This window comes from Poeciliopsis prolifica, unplaced genomic scaffold (genome assembly GCF_027474105.1).
Source record: "Poeciliopsis prolifica strain line A6 unplaced genomic scaffold, Auburn_PproV2 SCAFFOLD011, whole genome shotgun sequence".
NCBI classification, from domain to species: Eukaryota; Metazoa; Chordata; class Actinopteri; order Cyprinodontiformes; family Poeciliidae; genus Poeciliopsis; species Poeciliopsis prolifica.
Window position 1 is genome coordinate 12,508,146 of NW_026562386.1, and position 18,948 is coordinate 12,527,093.

Genomic DNA, 18,948 nt, shown 5'->3' on the forward strand with positions numbered 1-18,948 from the left:
CCTGGCAACAGCTCATGACTGGATTAGAATATTAATATATACATAAAAACAATATCAACCGGTTAGCAAATGGATATTAGATGTAAATTGCATCATTGGGCAATTCACTAGAGCTTTTATGTTATGTGTAGACAGGAACATCTCCCCTTGTGTGTCAGTGATAGCGCAGTCATCAGCAATGCTCTTCTGATTTAGTGTTTTTCTGTCACACTTATGTTTCAGTGACATTGTTCAACTGTAATTAATGAACAATTTGAGCCAAATTGGGATGTGCTCATGTTGTCTTTGTAAGAATAAAAAGTTGAATGTGTAGTAACAAGAAATATATCTAAATTTTAAAAATAGCAGATAGATAACATAGCCAAACCATGGTATTTTCTGTATTTGTGTGTTCAACAAAATTTGTTATGCTGAAGCCACATTATAGTGTAGACAACGGGTGAAATGTCAATGTGTCCAAAAAATCCAAATACAACTAAAAATATTTATTCTGCTAGACTGCTACCACATTTATTTTTATGTTTGTTATTTTTGACATCCAGAGTGCCAGTGGCTTTCTGTCATATTCATGGTTTTCCTTTAATCCACCGTTCTCGTTCGCACCTGCTGTGAGATGGCTCCAGATTTGGAAGAGTTCCGATCACAGCTCATCTGAATACCAGCTGCCTGTCAGGTTTTGAACAGGTTCTGACAATTTTAAGCATTCTTTTTGTCTTTCAACCAGCAGAAGGCTGTTGAAGTGTTTTGATTCATTTTGAAGAGTGTTTTAAGAATCTCAGACAGGGTCAAGTTTGGTATTTTAGATATCTGGCTCTGGTTAAACATTAGAGAATCTTGTGTTAGTTATTTCTTAAGTGGAATACAGTTTTGTATTCATTGAAGGATGTTACATTTCATAGAAATAATGCTTTTCCAGTAGTACATTGTGTTTTCTTTTCATTCACCAATCCTAACATCTCCCAGTTAGCTTAAAATTGTTTTTTGGTCGCTGCATCACTACTGGACATGTAGAATATTGTTTCTTTTCCTTACATTCTAGCACAATGCTACAACCATGGGTATTACACCTGCAATAGGATGTTCCTTCACAATTTACACACAATTTCTCAAGAAATGTTAACATTTTTTTCTCCTTCCACCAAGAGCTTTACTGCAAACTTTTTGCTTATTTCATATTCCTCAAATAAGACATATCACATACATTGTACAACATTTTGAATATACTAATGTGTAATATTCAATTTCACATTTGTTATTACCTTATCATAAACAGTTGGAACAATGTGGTGCTTTGTACTGCTAGATTAGCTCGATCATATTGCTAGTGCCAGACTGAAGAAGCAACTGGTCACTTGAACAACTGCACAGCAAGGCTGTCTGCTGCCAGCTCATCAAAGCTTGGAAAAGGGCAGGTAATTTCAGGGGCACTGCCAACCATATCTGGCAACACAGGTTACCACCTGTTTAGCATAAGACACGTCTGGTGCATCCAAGCCCACAACAGTTTCCACTGAAGCAAAATACTAATACCTACCACCTGTGCAGGACTCTCAATCCCACACTCATATAGTCACTACCATTTATCCAAGCCTGCAAGTAACAGCTGTTAATGAATCATCAAAATGTCAGGTATCGTCTTCAGTGTCACAAAATCCACAAGGGTGTAATCAGATTGCCTGCTTCTACTTTCCCAGCACTGGAATAATTCAGTGTTTAGTTGGAGCTGATACAAAAGAGATAAAATCTCCAAATGCTCTTTGAATTAATTCATTGATTTTCTTTAGCCAATAAGACTGATTTAGGTTCTTCTTTTCATTTTCTAACTCTATACACTTACATAGCATACCTCAGTCCAAAATGAATAGGCATTTTAGTTTGTCTATACACACTTGATATGCAGCATGACAGCCTAATTTGTCATCAGCACCTGTCAGGTCCTGTGGCAGTTTGCCCTCCATGAAATGTGTCAATTTTGTTATGTTAAACTCACTTCTAATTTGTCAGCACCAGTTAATTTAAACCACATTATTTTCTGCTTCCTCACAAAATGAATAAATTCAATAACAATTGCTTTGTTCAAGCTTGTCTAAATGTAAGCTTTGTCAATCAGCTCAAAGAAGTGAAAGGGTATTCACTTTTACTTTAGATATTCATGGTTTTGTCTGCATGGGAAGAGAAAAGGATTGCAAATAGGTTGGATGGAGAATGTAATTGGTGTATTTGGATTTCATTTTATTTTAACCTGTTTACAGATCCGACGAAATTTAATAGGTACAGTACATTGTATATTTAGTGGTGCTTATCTTGCCAGATTTGCACCTGTAGTGCATTTATACACATACTAGTCTTTTTCTGAGCTAAATAGGCAAAACTAGATGTAACAAAATAAAGGATTTACAGCTCACATGGTAAATATAAGCGTGTAACTGACTTTACTTTTCGTGCCATTTGTTTTCTGTCTATGCACCAGTCATCCAGCAGAAAGTAAAGTAAAATTAACACAAGAATAGTTGTTGCCAAGACAACTTGGAACCATTTCTCTTATATGCCACAGCCATGTTAAAGTGTAGAGTCCACATAATATCGTCCATTATGAAAACAATTCTGTATGTGCCAATGACTACATCTTTTCATGCTCTACATTTGGTCAGTCTCAAGTGACTCTGAGACAAAAAACATATTTAGTATTGGTAGCAGCATTTTGTTTGTACACAAAAAATGTAAATGTTGCAACCTCTATTTCACTCTACTTCTGTTCGTCTGGTAGATACTACAATAAACCATTCCAGAAATCATTCTTATATTTTAAAGATGAAACATATCCTGAGTAGAATACACAAATTAGTGGGCACTGAAACCACAGAAATATATTCTCTTCTTTTTCTTCCCAGAACATTACACATTTTTTGGGCCCTCTTCTCTTATCCAGTCATTGCAGGCAAATGTTTGAAGCTACTCTAAGCACAAGAGCTTCCAAAACTGTGAGAGATGCCAAAATACAAAGGGAGGAAGCCATCACAGCCTGGAAACTGAATTTAAACACTTGGCCTACAGCTGTTACAAACTGGCTCCCTATGCTGTCAACTGTAGCAATGTTGCTTCATGATACTACTGTTAACTGTGTTTATTTTAACATTCAGTTTTGTTTTTGTGGAGAAATTATCCAGGAAAATGGAAATAAAAAAAAACAAGTCAATATTTCATGTTTAGATTTTTTTTCTTGTTTTCTTTTCAGTGATGTGTTTTGCCATATTTCATCAAGAAACTAGTATTGTCCTAACAGTGTCATTCAGTGTGGGTGTGCATAATTATCTTATAATGTTTGTTTCCTCCCACTCTTTAACACATACTAAGTAGCTGTTGAATGGAGACTTTACCATTTTACAGTGCTAAACAAACATAAAACTACTTTCATTTTTTCACACGTCATGTTACAAACTCATACATCAAAGTAATTCAACGAGATTTTTTTTTCTTTAGATCAACAGTAAGTAATGCATTATTGTAAGGAAAGAGTGACATGTGTTCTTTTCTTCAAAAAAAGTTAATTTTAAAAGAGTGACATGCTTTTGTATCCAGCATCTTTAATTCTGATACCCTAAGATGGATGAGACCAAATACAGGGCATTCTTGAAAAAAAACTTGTTGGAGACAAAAACACTTTAGACTGGAACAAATATTCACCTTACAGGGCTAGTGATGTAATAACATTTTTTTAAAAATACAGGGGCTATAAATACTCACCTCATTGAAATAGATTGATGCTTAGGTTGGGTCACACTCTGTTGCTGTATGTCTCTTAACACGTGTTTTCAATTGAGAAAATGAAACCAGAGCTGAAAAGGGAAACAGTTTGAACTTTAAAATATGAATGATTGCTTAACCATCTATACTTCTGTTCTCGCTGGCTCCAAGTTACAATATTTTCAAAGACTTTGCTGCCAGCACAGCTTTGTTATTTGCTGAATTGTTAGGAGCAGGGGGGATTATTTCTGCTAACAGTTGTCAGTAGATAAATCGGCATTCAACTAAAGTCAACACATAGTTGCATGGATTTTATTAATGCATGCACTGTCATGCTGTTACATGTCAGTTTACATCAGCAAACATGCATGTTCTGAACAGAGCTTCCCTAAGTTCTTAATTTGCTAATTGACCTAGTTTTGCCTAATGTGGTCTACAAATAATCCACGCATTAAATCAGCCTCCTCCACCCTAGATATCCCCTTTCTGAATCTGAGTCAATTATAGTTAAAACAGAACATGAAATTAGAGTGATTCTTTCTGAGAACATTTACAATAGACCCAATTACATCAAGATTGTTGAGTCACCATGAAGGCGTTCTTATTTGCTTCCATATTGAGATTACTCATGACTAAAAAAAGAAAAAAAAAATCACATGTACTTGAGGTAATGATTGCGAGATTTAACATATCACAGATTTGACTTTTTCGGAAGGTTGTAAAATTTTGCTATAATATTCTGCCACTGCCATTCACTAAACTTTAAGATTTCTCATGTGGCAGTTTTCAAAAATAGCCTAGGGCTTGCAGTGCTGCTCCATGCTACCTCATCTCTAATTTAAGAGTCAATCATGCTGAATTTTATGCACGTAACTATTGCAGATAGTATGTTAAGCGCTCAGTGATTCCAAAATGCAGGTGATCTATCTCTCAGTAATGTGACCTGTTTCCTGGTGTAAGAATGATGAGGAACTGAGCTTAAGCTGCTTCTCTAAAAATGCTTCCAGCATGCCTCTTGTGTAATCATGGCTACTTAGCATTCAAAAACACAAGCCACTGTTGAACTCCCTTCCTCACTGACATTCATCAGATTTGGTTGGCACTGGTAGGCAGCCTGACCTCTTCTCTAGCTGTCCACCTTTCACATGTGTAACAGGTGTTACTTGACACAGGATTATGAACAGCAGCAGTCAAATCTTAAACCATCTGTTTCACAGCTTGTTGGTGGACTCTTTAACTCCCCTGTCTTTCAGCTTCAACTCAACACCTTCAATAAAGCACTTTATTCAGGATGTCCATCACTAAACAGGCATGGAAATCAGAGTAACTTGTTTGATAATAAGGTGTATTTTAATTTTTGTCAAATACACTAAACAAAGGGCAAAATTAAATTACTGAATAAAGCATTGAAAGGAAGCAGTGGTGAAATGTAACAAAAGAACCAAATTGTTTTCAGCTTAAGGAATCAGGTTTTGTCTTGATAAAAGAAGATTGTCACATGTGTGAAAAGGTGCAATCTCTAATTACATTTTTATTTATTTTTTATGTTGTTGCACATGCATTCACCATGACCTCAGCAGGTGAAATTAACAATGTAGTCAAGCAGAAAAGCTGAAAGTAAGCAGGCAGAACTAAAGGTGAAGATATTTATAGAGCAAACCAGATTACAGCTTTACAACAACAGGGCTGTGAAAAAGTATTTTCCGCTGACAGATTTATTTTGGTTTTTGCGTTTGGTCAACATGAATCCTTGGGATCACAAAACAAATTTTAATATCATCCAAAAATAACTTGAATAAATACAATTCATTTAGTTTAGAAATTATGATGTAATTTATTATGGGGGAGGAAAAAAAAATATCCCAACTGACCTGGACATACTGTATGTAATGAACAAAATACTACATCTTCCTCATTAATTAACTGTGTATTTGAATATTTTTGAAAACCAGGTTTATTTTTGCGAGCTATGTAGTGGTCGTGTCAACAGATTCTTGTGACAGCTGACTGTGCATCCTAACAATGACATTAATATTGTCATCAAAGAGTGGTGCCAAAAACACTGCAGAAATAGAAAAGTCTGAGTTAGACAATAGGCAAAAGAAGAAAAACAACAAAGATGGCTGATTTTAACAAATTGACTGATGGACACATGTTGATCATTTATTTTGCTGGGAACCCAAGGACACAAAAAAAGAATGATTTCCAGGAAAGAAATCCTTTTTGTTTCTTTTACTATTTTCACCTCTGTGGCTGTACTGAAAATTGCAGTGAATGCAATGTGTGTTTGTTGTTTAGATCCATGTCACTCATCTTAATGGACACCGATGTTTAGACCTTCATGTATCAAGCTGCTGAGCAGCAGATTTAGAAGTTATTTCATCTCACTAACCAGCACTTCAATCTCTTCTAATGTAAGTACACCCTTTTAGGGTAATTAATTCAATTACATAACAATTGATGCTTTAAGATTAGTTACAGAATTATATCAAACAGGTATAAAAACTTTGACATAGGGTAAATTTGAACTATTACAATTAGCTGTCCATTTCCTCCTGGTCTGAGCATGGTTTCTTGAATCAAATTCCCATTTCCATTTCAAATTATGATCACAATGATTGTAGTCTTGCTGCTGCTTAGACACTGACCTCTCAACCTAACATTAGATGAATTGGAAAAAGAAGAAGAAATCAAAAGTGGTGTGTAGTCAGAGGATGATGTCAAACTAAAAACAAACCACCAAGTAGTATGCTGCTAATTAACAAACCTTAATTGGGCTTTTATTAAGCTACAGTCAATAAACAACATGTGGTTTTCAGTTGATTTTTGTTCCCCCCCCCCCCCCTTGTGAATATCTCTTTCCTTTCGTCTGCAGGCTGTTTTGTGTTTGGCTGACAGTTGATGTGTAGCTGTGTGTTTACGGTTCTCTATGTTCCACAGTCATCCAGCATCTAAAATTAACTAGGAAATGCCAAACGGTAGAATTTGTACTGACAAATATTGTTGTTATTGGACTAACAAGGATGTATTTCTAGTTTGTGTAGATCCTGCATCATACTGATAAAAAAATGTAGAATATTAGCATTTCCTCTGTGGAGAAAAAGTATGATTTGTTCATTTTTTACTTACCTTTCATTTTTTATTGAATTTGACTTAATTTTATTTAGCCTTAATGAATCCATTACATGGCTAATTAATCAATTAGAGTATTGGAATTGACAGTGTGCAGGGCCAACCATTTATCCCAGTAGCATCTGAATGAAGCCAACTCCATTTGCTTAATTTTGCTGGGCAACCATTTTATAAGTACTTTGTGACAGCAGTGGAACAGTTTCAAAAGCATTTCTGACCCTGAGCAATTCTGTGCCATTTGGGGAGATGATTCTGTCAAAATGAGATGCATGCTCATTTTTTTTTTTTTTTTTCTGAAGCAATACATTTTTACTGTCACTGAAGACATACATTTACTTTGAGTCTATAAATATTCTAAAGTATCCCAGTATGTGGGTGAGATACTGGGATCTCATCCACATACTGGGTGAGAAGGAGAAATCAGTAAAAGTGGTGTGTAGTCAGAGGTTGACCTCTTTCCAAAAGTAAAGTAAATCTTTCCTCTGAGAAAGATTTACTTGCCTTCTTGAATTTGTCTTAATAAATCACACTTTTCTGTTTAATTTTCTTAGTACAAATGTCGATACATGAACAAAACAAACACATTACAAAAGGAAGCTCTGACTGTCGTTTTTGTTAATGATTCATTCCAACTCTATAGAAAAAAGAGAATTGCCATTTTTTATTTGTATTCATGTACAGTATGAACTACAATCTCAGGTATCAATATTGAACATCATCCTTAGTGAAATTATTTGGACTCCATACAAGCACTCTTTTTTTCTTGTTTTTGTTTTGCTTTTTGTCTTTTTTTAACAACTTGGAGCACATGGAAAATCATGATCATAAGATATATATTTTTTTGCATTATGTTTTTGAAAATACTTTTTTTTTCTGTAGAAATTTAGTCGTGATGATTTTCCTCTCCAAAAAATGAGAGATGTCCCCACACACGATAACCCTCCCCATATATGGACATTTGGCAGAATTACACACAAGAATTTGATCACCTTGGCTGGGGGTTTGCGCAAAAAACAAACTTAGTCTGCTGGTATGTCGAGTCCAACATTCTGCTCCACAGTCTTCATTCAATTCCATCCCAGCAATCAAATATCTTTCTAGATAAGCCATCCTGCCAAAAGCAACTACCAATACACAGATTTCCCATTCATTCTGAAAAAACTCACAAACTCCAAATATATATAAAAAATCTGAACCTTTTTTTTTTTTACAGTAGCCAGCATCAACATTGAATCATTAATCCACCAAAAGCATTGAAAAGGATTTGAGCATTTGATAAAAGAAAAGAGTGAAAAGGGAAAGAATGGTTTACTTGTTGTCCTTGCTCTGAAGTGCACCATTCTTGTCATCCACAGTGAAGAGCTCCAGTGAGTAGTTCCTGGTTCAGCTACTCAGGCCTGACATGCATTTACATCTGGAGTGCCTGCAAAAAACTGCTAATTTTACTTCTGTTGGAGTTGTTGTCATTATAGTGTGAAATCCAAGAACATGTAGTCATATGGTCATGCTGGCAAAAAGATTTAAAATGATTTAACTCAGAAATTTTGTCAGACATAAAGGGGGAAAAAAATACATTTCCCCAAACAATAGTAAGACATTGTTCAAGGGGTATATATATTTTTTTTAAATAATCTCTTTCATGAATTAAAGAAAAAAAAATACCCTTTTCAATAATTAATGGAAAAGCCTTTATTGGCATTGCAGCAATTAAATTCCTCAAATAACCATTCACCAGCTCCTGGTGTTTTTTGATTATTCATGTTGGCAACAAGTTCCAAGTGTACCTTGCCAGTATTTTGTTCCAATAGAGGCTCCTCTTGGATCAGTCCAGAATGTTCATTTGCTCCTCTCAGCAAAAACATGTTGGTTGAATTAAGAAATTATTTTTGAATCAATTCTGCCAACTATATGAATAATTTTGGGCCTACTTTTTTGGAAAATTCCCAGAAATTTCAAGTTTGTGACTGGACTTCAAGGATTTATTTATTTATTTTTGCTATTCTGACATGATTTGTTTTGAAGTAACAATGAGTAATTCTACAACCCATGCTCTTCGTACAATGTACTGCCTGTCAAATCCCACCAAACCCAGCTGTAAATGTACATTCCATTAAGCCAGGTTGGTTAATAATTGGCCCAAATTGCAAATTTGCCAGTGGGAAATTAAAATATGCTTGTTGCACAGAGACCAAAGCAAAAGGCATGTCAACCTCCTCTTACTCTCCACATAAGGTCACTGTTTCCATGGTGACTGGCTGATGGCTAGTTTGCCTCCTTATTTCTTATCTATTTTTTACTTCTCCCCATCATATGTGCAATATCAGTGTTTGAAGACCTTTCATGACCACTGTTGATAAGAGCCCCCCATGACTGCTCGCCTCTACCCCAAACACTACTCTTTCCTTTTCTCTCCTATTATCCACTTCCTTAAGCCTCCTATTCTACTAAGACTAAATGAAAACCGCAGCATGTAAATAGACAAGGGAAGAGACAATGTTTTGATGGTCTATAAATGGTGTGACATCAAAGTGTCTGTGAGTTTTTCCTCTGCCAAAAATGAGACTGAGCAGGGGTCGCGTCAATATCAAAGCCCTCTACCCTCTGTAAGATGTCAGCCGCAAAGTCTCATGCTGTTTTCTTATCAGCTTTCCTCTATTAGTCCGGAAATGAACTGCTGATACAGATTAATGAGCTATAACACAACTTTTCTTAGTTTGTTGCAGGTTCCTAGCTGCTTCACTGACTAAGCTACCCCTGTTTGTCTGACAGGGTCACACTACATTACAAACCAGCCTCATTTGCCTTTTTATCCGAACTAACAGATGGACTATCAGTGCCTGAGCTCATGTGACCCTGGGGTGGCGGCAAGGTGGCGCGACACCGAGTGGATGTAGATCATTACCAGGTTAACAGGGAGGCTGCAGACCACAACCTTATGCTACCCTTCATTTTCCTAAGAAACATTTTGCCCTTGTGCAGCACACGTATGCAGAAAAAAGCAAGACAAATGAGAGATGAGAACAGGGTGAAGAACATGCCAAATCTCAATGACAGAAAGGCAATCACACAAACCAGAAGAGTGAAAACAGGGCAAATGTTGACCAGGGAAAATGGATAAATTAGCGATAAAAGAACAGAGGAGGAACAGAAGGAAAATGATTAAGGGTATGAAGTCTAGAGAAATGTGAGGAGGCAGAGTGGGCGCGAGACCTTAATCTTAATTAAAGCAAAGGATGTATGGCTGTTGTTTAGGAGCCACAGGGGAAATGCACATTTACTCATTTGGCAGCTTTGCTCTGCAGGCATGCTGGTTCCACGGTGATATAAACCAGAGCTGTGTCATTAAAAGATCTAATCTCATCGTGAGTGACAGCTGGAATATGATGGTTAGGAAAATAACACTGCAGTTGTTTTGTTTGATGTCTTGTAAGCTTCCTCCATTTTGGACACAGCAATGTCCTTCAACAAATAACAGGTTAATGGAATCAGAAACACTTGCACACTAGGCCAAAATCTGCTGTAGTTTCACAAGATGCATGTCATTCAGCTCAGATTCACGTTTAATAAACCATTCTTTCCCTTGAGCAGTATCACACAGAGAGAAAGAGAGAAAAAAAATGAGCTAAAAAGCTATCACAAACTGTTTTTTTCATTTAGCCACTAGACATTTTTAATAAATAACTTGTTTTTGTAAAGACCCTTTTCAAAGTTTCAAGTTGTCTCTTTGCCAAACACTGATTGAGTGCCGTCAAGATCAACTGTCAAATCAACGGCATTTTATTATTTTACTTTTTTTTAAGTTTTGGTCCATTGTATTCCAGTTGCAGACTGACAATACTGGATATGTAGTCAATCTTAAGGTCAGATTTGGGTTTCTTGGACATTGTCTTTTGAACAAGCTTGAATCAGTAAAGGTTCTTGTGTGGCCGAGCTGTGTATGGTACTGAGCATTGGAGGGTGGTGATAAGTGCTCTTGTACGTGTTGTAGTGGTTGTAGTGCTCCAGTGGGGGGAGCGATAGGTGTCTCTCCATTGCAGCAACACCTGCAAGCTCTTCTTCAACAGTAATGACTTCCATGGAGGAGGCAGGACCATCAGGGTCCTGTTGGTTATGCTGCTTCCTCATCTTGTAGAAAATAACCAGCAGAACAGCGGCCATGAGTGTGATGGCTACAAAACAGCCAATGATAATCTTGGTGGTTTTCATCACCTCATCCAGACCATTGAGGGCTCCTTCTCCATCTCCATTAAGAATTGGTATGGTGTAAGTCCGTTCTGTGGTCCTTGTTAAAACAGGCATACCCTTTGTAGTAGAGGATGGTACCCAGCCGTATGGGGGTAGACGTGTTTGACTGTCATCCATGGAGGTCTCAATGGTTTCCACAGTGACTGTGGTAAAATAGGTAACTCCATTGTTTTCCACTGCAGTGACATTAAGGACTGCAGAAGCAGTAATGTTTCCTGCTGTGTTGCTGACCATACAAGTGTAAGTTCCAGTGTCCTGCATTGTTACGCTGGTAAAATTTAATGTCCCATCATTGAGTACAGACAACCGTACCTTATAAGCCCCATGTGTTATCAAAGAGCCATTTGGTGTGAGCCAGCTGATGGATGTCAGCGAGCTTGTACGACATTTAAGTTCAGCACCCATGCCTTCTGTCACATTCAGGTCACTGGGGGGCTCAACAATAACAGGAACATCACATTGGAAGTAGCTGTGGTCCAGTTCCCCAATATAACGACCTCTAAAGGTAGAAGGAGAATGACAGCGAGCACAGCAACTGGTATTGGCAGGCACTGTTTCCTTAAGCCACCAGCTGAGCCACAAAATATCACAGTTGCAGTTCCAAGGGTTGTGATGGAGGTGCACTCTTTCCAGACGGTGCAATGGTGTAAAGAGGTCATGTGGCAAAAAGGTCAGGTTGTTGTGAGCTAGGTTGAGTTCCACCAGTGACTGAAGATCATCAAAGGAATTTCTCTCAATGGTTTGGATCTGGGCATGCATCATCCACAGCTTTTGAAGGCTCACTAAACCTGTAAATGAGCTGGGCTTAATGACAGACAACTGGTTTCCTGACATTTCTAGTTCTTCGAGCCTAATTAAAGGTAAGATGTTAGGGATCTCTTTGAGGTTGCACATTCCCAAGTTCAGATAGCGCAGGTTGGTCAAGTCCTTAAAAGCTCCATCAGAAATGTAGGAGAGACGTTTGAGCTCCCCTAGATCTAGCCTTCGAAGTGAAGGAACCCGGTTGAAGGCATAAGATGGTATACTTTCAATGGGATTGTTCCGTAGCCAGAGTTCTTTAAGTTTGGACAAATACTCAAACGCTCCATTGGGAATTGTCGTAAGTCGGTTATCAAAGAGTTCTAATGTGTTCAGACTTGCCAGCCCATTAAAAGCACCAATTTCAATGCTGCGGATATGATTCTTGCTGAGTTGCAAAATCTCCAGATGGCGTAGATGCTTGAAACTGTCTACCTTGATCACCTGAATCAGGTTGTCCTGAAGATTCAGGTACCGAGTATTGGTAGAAATGCCGTCTGGGACATCCCGTAGAGCACGGCGTGTGCAGATGACTTTGCTGAACTGGTTACTACATGAGCAGACAGAAGGACAGGTCTGAGCACGAACTAGTCCAGCCACCACCAGTATCTGAAGAGCCAAAAGCACCACAAAAAGGGGGTTGGACAGTGCCCCCTTCAGCCTACGACCTCTCATTGTCTGGCGTTGGAGGGAGTAGATCATTGTGTTCCGCATTCATAGTTTATCTGGTGTTAGGCTTCCCTGTAAGAAAGAGAACAAAAAAAGAAAGAAAAACACTCATTAATAAGGGGTTTAGGACAAAAAACACTTTGTACTCATTTATCATTGGTAGAAAACAATTGATTGTGTCGAATTTAATGAAAGAGAGGGGAAAAAACAATTTTTTTGTCATTAATGTCATTAGGACAAACATGCTCAATTGACATCCATCAAGTACAGTTACTTCTTACATGTTTTATTTTCCTGATTATATAAAAGTGATGTTTTAAAATGTCAAGTTGAACATTTGGAAATCATCATGTCAAAACATTGTCAAACTTGGTTATGTGTTTTTGTGTGTCTATTAAAACATAAACACTGAGAAATATCTGAATGCCAATCAGTAATTCATCCATGATTAAAAAAATATTTTACAAACAGTAAGGGTTATTAAACATTACCTCTGAAAATACAATGAAAAAATGGAATGTGAGGATTTTGCTGCATATCATGTGGTTTAGGAGACAAGTCAAACTTTTAAAGAGTAACATACAACAACATACAAAGGGTTTAGCTTAAAAAAGCATGTATCTGGTCAACTTACTGACTTTTTGATTTTTTTTTTCATTGATTGATTCATAGTTGTGTTCACCTAGACATAGCTATTTTGTCATTTTTTTGCTCCACATCCTTCAACAAATGGCCTGATCTTTTTTTTTTGTAGCTGGTACTGTTATTAATAATTTGAATTCATATAATATAAAAAAAAAAAAACTTAGTCTGCTGTTTCAGGATCAAATCATATTGAGATTGATGAGTCAATTCATCCAACAGGTCCAGGAGTATGCGTGAAAATGCTTATGATAAAAATAAACCCAGAAAATCCTACACATCGAGCACAGCCTGTACCTCTCACTTACATTCAGCAGTGGTGATGTGTCACTGCTACTCCTTGTTTTTTACATTTAAAGATAAAAACCTACAAATAAATCTATACATTCCTTACAACAAACATATATAGGTGCTAAAAGTATAAAATGTGACAAGGCTCTGTCAAGATGTGCTGTTAAGTAATTCACACTCTGCAGTGCAGTTACTGTCTTTGCCAAGAGCAGGGCACACTCTGTATCAAAGTAAATGTATTATTTAAAAATTAACAACATGTACTGGGTCCAACTGGGTTTTTCTGTTATCTCTTAATCATCTCTTTCTGTCAGCCCACAAGCAGAGAAACACCAGTGTATTATGACAGGTGTTTTCTAAACTGTAAAAATTGTTGACTGAGGTGGAAATGCTCACCACTGAGGGTGAGGGGTTGACTTAATCAGAAGAAATGAGGCTAGATGCCTTGATTTTGCACCAACAAGGCTGCCACAATACTTGTGATGGAACGAGGCTGCAGAGAGACAAGCCTCTGCAGGGGAATCAGATCGAATAAGACCTCCCACTGGCTGGAGCTCATTTTGTCTGGCTGGAATTACAACAAACCCTGCACTGCCACTAAAGAGAAGAAAATGTCAGACATGGCAAACACACTGACAGTGATTATCTGCTGCCAATAAAACATATCAGTTTGCAAATCCACTGGAATGCTAAAAGGGATGAGCCTTGCAACCACTCAAAGAGTAAATTAAGCTTTGGCCACATGCCGTGTTCATAGTGCATTTAATGCCTCATTACATGCAGAAATGGAATATATATCATAAAAAGAGAAAAAAATCCCTCCTTTGTTGATGCAACACTGCATGGATTAATTTCCATCTAGCTGTGCTCAACATGTGTTCAGAGCCACTGCAAGCAGTAAATGCTTACATCTAAAATCCTGCCAGTAACATAAAAACACCCACCCTCACTTTTCAGCTGCTGCACCAGCAGCACTTGCGTTGTGTCTGTCAGTGCTGGGACTTGCCAAATTCAATGGTTATGATGAGTTAGTTGGGAAGGTGAAAGGAAATACATTCTATCAAGCAAAACAAGGAGGCTGTAAGATCTATAATTCAGATCTTTCAAATTAAAATGTCAGATTATTAAAATTATTGCCACTGTTGAATCCCTTTAAAGAGCAATGTATTATTTTCAACTAACAAGATGTGCTAACTTGGACATTCCAACACAGCATTGCAGCAAGCTTGGCACAAAAGCATTCAAAGCCCTCCTTTGAGGAACTGAGGAGCCTAACACATTGAAAGAAAAAAAATCAGTTTCAACTTCTCATTGTATAAAAATGAGATATGATATTCTAAATCTGTTCTGCACAAATCCAACTTGTGAAGATAATAAATATTTTAAGATGAAACAAAAAGCACAAAACGTTGCATTATGTATTACTTGCTTTGCAGTCACATTTTGATTTTGATATTTACGCAAACTTGTTCACATGTTTAGCATTTTCCCTCTGGGTACTAAGGGGAATTTGGAATCTTTTATGTGCAACAGGATTAGACCAACCCAGCGACAAACACAAGCATTTGAATTAGCATTTGTTGAATCAGACTAAATGGTTTCATGTTCAGAGGACAGGGATTCTCAGAAAGTAAAAATATTGTTTTCACCAAACTCCTTTCCACTACCTATTTATTACAGTGCATATTTCTACGAATAAAATACATATTTGTTTTTAAATTGGTCTCCCTTTACATAGGACAACAGAATAGAAGAGATCATAACGCAATAAAAATAAATAGGGTTGGGTTGTTGATTAGACAATTACAGATAATTCCCATTTAATTATATGAATATAAAATTGGAAAGAGTGTTAAATATGAAGTGGTGCGGAATCTGGCGAGACCTACAAAGACAAATAAGTTCCCGGCTACTGCAGAGGATGTCTGATGAGCTGAGTACCATCTTGCTAATTGATTCAACACATTACTGATTCATTACATTTGCATACGTTTGTTGCATGTCTGCTTTTCAACCTCGTTGGGGTGATATTATAACCTCACATGCCATCTGGGTCTGTGGAGACCTGGCTGCAGACTAAGCACCACACAGATATACGGATAGATGACAAGTCTGATGTATCAGTGTTTGCAATGATCATAAATCTTCACTGCTGTGAATATATTTACATATGCAGGGCATACGCCCAAACAGCACAAGCATAGGAAGCAGCAGGCCATCTTATATTCTCTGGATACTAAGTTTAAAGCACACTTTATTTTGAAAATGCTGATTATAAAATGATTTATTGTTCTGCCTGAATGTATGTCTTTTACATACATTCTTTCTTTAATAAGATCTGGCATTATTAAAATTGTTTCAATAACATCTTTCTTTCTTTCTTTCTTCCTTTCTTTCCTTATTGCTCCCTTTACCAAGAAGCTGGTAAATAACTAAGAATTTAATTATTTATTTTAATTTAATTACAATGAAATCAGCCTTAGTTTGGACTGCAACTTCCTCAGGACTGTTTTTCTACTTGCAATGTTTACAATTACATTTTTATGATGTGAACATTAACTGATTTCATATAATATCTCAATAATTACCACTTAAAGTTGAAAATCCAGAACTCTATGGCACAGTTACACCTTCCAACAGGTTCACAACAGAGAATACATAATAGATTTAGGATTCCACCAGCACTTATTTTGTTAAGAAACCTACTTTATTAGCAGTCCAACACATTTTGTGACATGATAGACACTGAAACTGGCTGAGTTTCACTATCCACTGTGCAGTTCTGCTCCATCTTGGCAACAGTGCTCAGAGTGCTTGGGTGTGTGGGAAATAAATCTGCCACAAGAAGCTGCTGGGTGTTGCTGACTTATCAGTATGAGATTCTTTAATAAGATCTGGCATTATTAAAATTGTTTCAATAACATAGAAAAAGAAACAACATCTATTTTTGTCTGGGCATTTTTGCAGTTTAGGGTTTTTTTTTGTTTTGTTTTTTTTGTTTTGTTTTTTACAGAGGCCATTTCTAAACTGCATGTGTGTGGTGAGGGAAAAGTTACTTGCCAGCTGTCACATGCAACATTCTGTGTCATGTTTTGAGTGGTTGTTCTAATCACATCTGTTGTTTTTCACTAGCCATTTAATCTGGACATAAATTTTACCAGCCACTTAACTCCATTGTATGGATTAGTTTGGTCAGCTGCTTTAAAAACCAGAACTAAAAGCCATTTTGCTATTTTTTGTAAGAGTGGCTGGTGGTTCTGCATTCTCTTTGGCAAATCATTGCTTTAATTTAGAGAAAAACACATAATGGTGTTGAAATAATGCTGTTTGTTTCCGGTGTATGAAATGCTAGCTTTTTTTGATGAAATAGGCTACCATGAAAAATAGGAATGATTAACCTAAAATTAATTCTGTTTTGTGAAAGTAGCAGCAGCTTAAACACTTTTCTTTTTCAAGATGATGAAAGTAAATTGGAGAACTGCACAGTAACATGTCTTAAGCCAGTGCATAATAGATCCGGGTTTTCATCATTGTGATTCCACAGATAAATACTACCTTTGGCAGAATGTGTAAGGTCTTTTAAGATTTACTCTTACTGTTTCAGATCTGGATTGTTTAAAAACACCAAAAGAAAAAATATATATATAAAATTACCATTTTTCTCGGTTTTTGATATAAAACAAAATGCTGCCTGAATACGGTTGGGGCTTTTAAAAAACAAACAAACAAAAACAATGGTTAAAAAGCCTTTTCATAGCCATGAGGTGCAGGAATAAAACCATAGGAGAATTCCTGATTTATTAAAGTTGAATGCTTCCACATATATGCCAGTGGTTCATTTATGTTTTCAAAACTGTCTAGATTTATTGCTTTTTATAAGGGGCATAAGTATGGGGAAAAAATCTAAGACATCTTACAAATAGATTGCTTTGTGTGGACAGTAAATATGCAGGCTCGGAAACAAACTAGGCCAGTAAACTTGTGGAAGAATTCAGTAACAGCCTATTCAGCTGATTCATTGCTTAGTACATGTTTCATGTTGATTTAATTTGGTTTTGATTCTGATTGTTATATGAATCTGTAAAATCTGCAAAGCACCTTAATAGGTACAATCACAGCATATGTAGCAGTGTATATTTTCATTTATTAATGCAACGTTGCTTCTATATGTTTCTAGAGTGATTTGTTTCATCAATTTAAAAACAAGAACAGGTAATGATCCAACAGAGGCGGTACACTTGACCCTCTGCCCTGGTCTAAACCCTGGGAGCTTTCAGGAAAGGCAAAGGTTAAACAACAGCAGCAATCCCTGAGAGCGCAATTGTTTTCTGCAAAATCTCTGAGTATTTAGAGGACTAAATTCATTTTCCTCAGATTTTAATGAAAACTATTTGATTAAAAATGGAGAGATTTGAGAGCAATCAATTTGCCATATGGAATTAAAGCCAGATGGACAATAACCGGTTGTTCCAAAAGCAACAGTATTGACAGTTTTCAATTTAGCATCAGTTATTATGCCTAAAAATGGACTGAAGACTTTATTTGTATTCATTGTCTTTGATGAGAGCTGGGATATCAACCAGCCAGCAACTTCATTTCATAGACACTTGTCACGATGAATGCCTTTATTACATTCCAGTGTTCCTTGTATTTGTGAAATGAATATGGATTTTAAAATGTTCCAACCATAGAAAAAATAAAATAAGAAAACCCAAGACTTTGAACATTGGTGTATTAGCATTTTTTTTTATCTTAATTTTAAAAACTCATTGAATTAATTTTTTTCGAACAGAAATACAGTTTTCAAGCTGTCTAACTCTTCCAAAATTTTGCATATTGCTTTGTGAAAATGTCACTAAATTTTTAAAAAAATTTATATTGCAATAAAAGATGTGTAAAAAAAAGAAATATTAAACTTCAATGTCAGGCTGGGCTGCATAGTGGATCAGTTGTTTGAATTGCTGCCTTGCAGCAAGAAGGTCTTAGGTTTGAATTTCCACCTGGGGTCTTGCTGCCTGCCGTAAAAATTAGCATCTTTCCCTTGTGCAAGTGTAGGATCTGATTTCCTTCCAGTCTACAAATATGACCATTTAAGGTTTATGAGTCTGTCTAAATTGTCCTTGTGTATGAGTGCCCTCACGGCTGTTTTCGGTGTATCTATGTGTTTCCCTCAAATGCTCCTACAGCATCAGTGTTATAGGAGCAGGATATACAGACAGGAGATGGTTGGATGTCAAAAGGTAACACAAAGGAAGCAAAGGAAAGATATGCTGCATTGTTGTATGCAGTTTTTACACAAACAAAAAAAAATATCTAGTGTGCATTTGTATTCAGCTTGTTTTACTCTGATGCCCCTAAACAAAATCTGTTCTGTCTATGACAAACTGCATTGACAGGACACCTAAATCATAAGTTCAATTTAATAGA

At 36.7% G+C, this 18,948-nt stretch overlaps 1 protein-coding gene across 1 annotated transcript in view; it reads right to left on the reverse strand.

The window, feature by feature from the left end:
• Positions 1 to 7,518: 7,518 nt before the first annotated feature.
• The window catches only part of LOC129364318 (leucine-rich repeat-containing protein 4C-like), a 45,852-nt gene continuing 34,422 nt past the window's right edge, over positions 7,519 to 18,948 (reverse strand). The window contains exon 2 of the mRNA XM_055036881.1: positions 7,519 to 12,660. Within this exon, the coding sequence (XP_054892856.1) occupies positions 10,738 to 12,633 (1,896 nt within the window). The 5' untranslated portion in view covers positions 12,634 to 12,660 and the 3' untranslated portion in view covers positions 7,519 to 10,737. The remainder of the gene's footprint in view (positions 12,661 to 18,948) is intronic.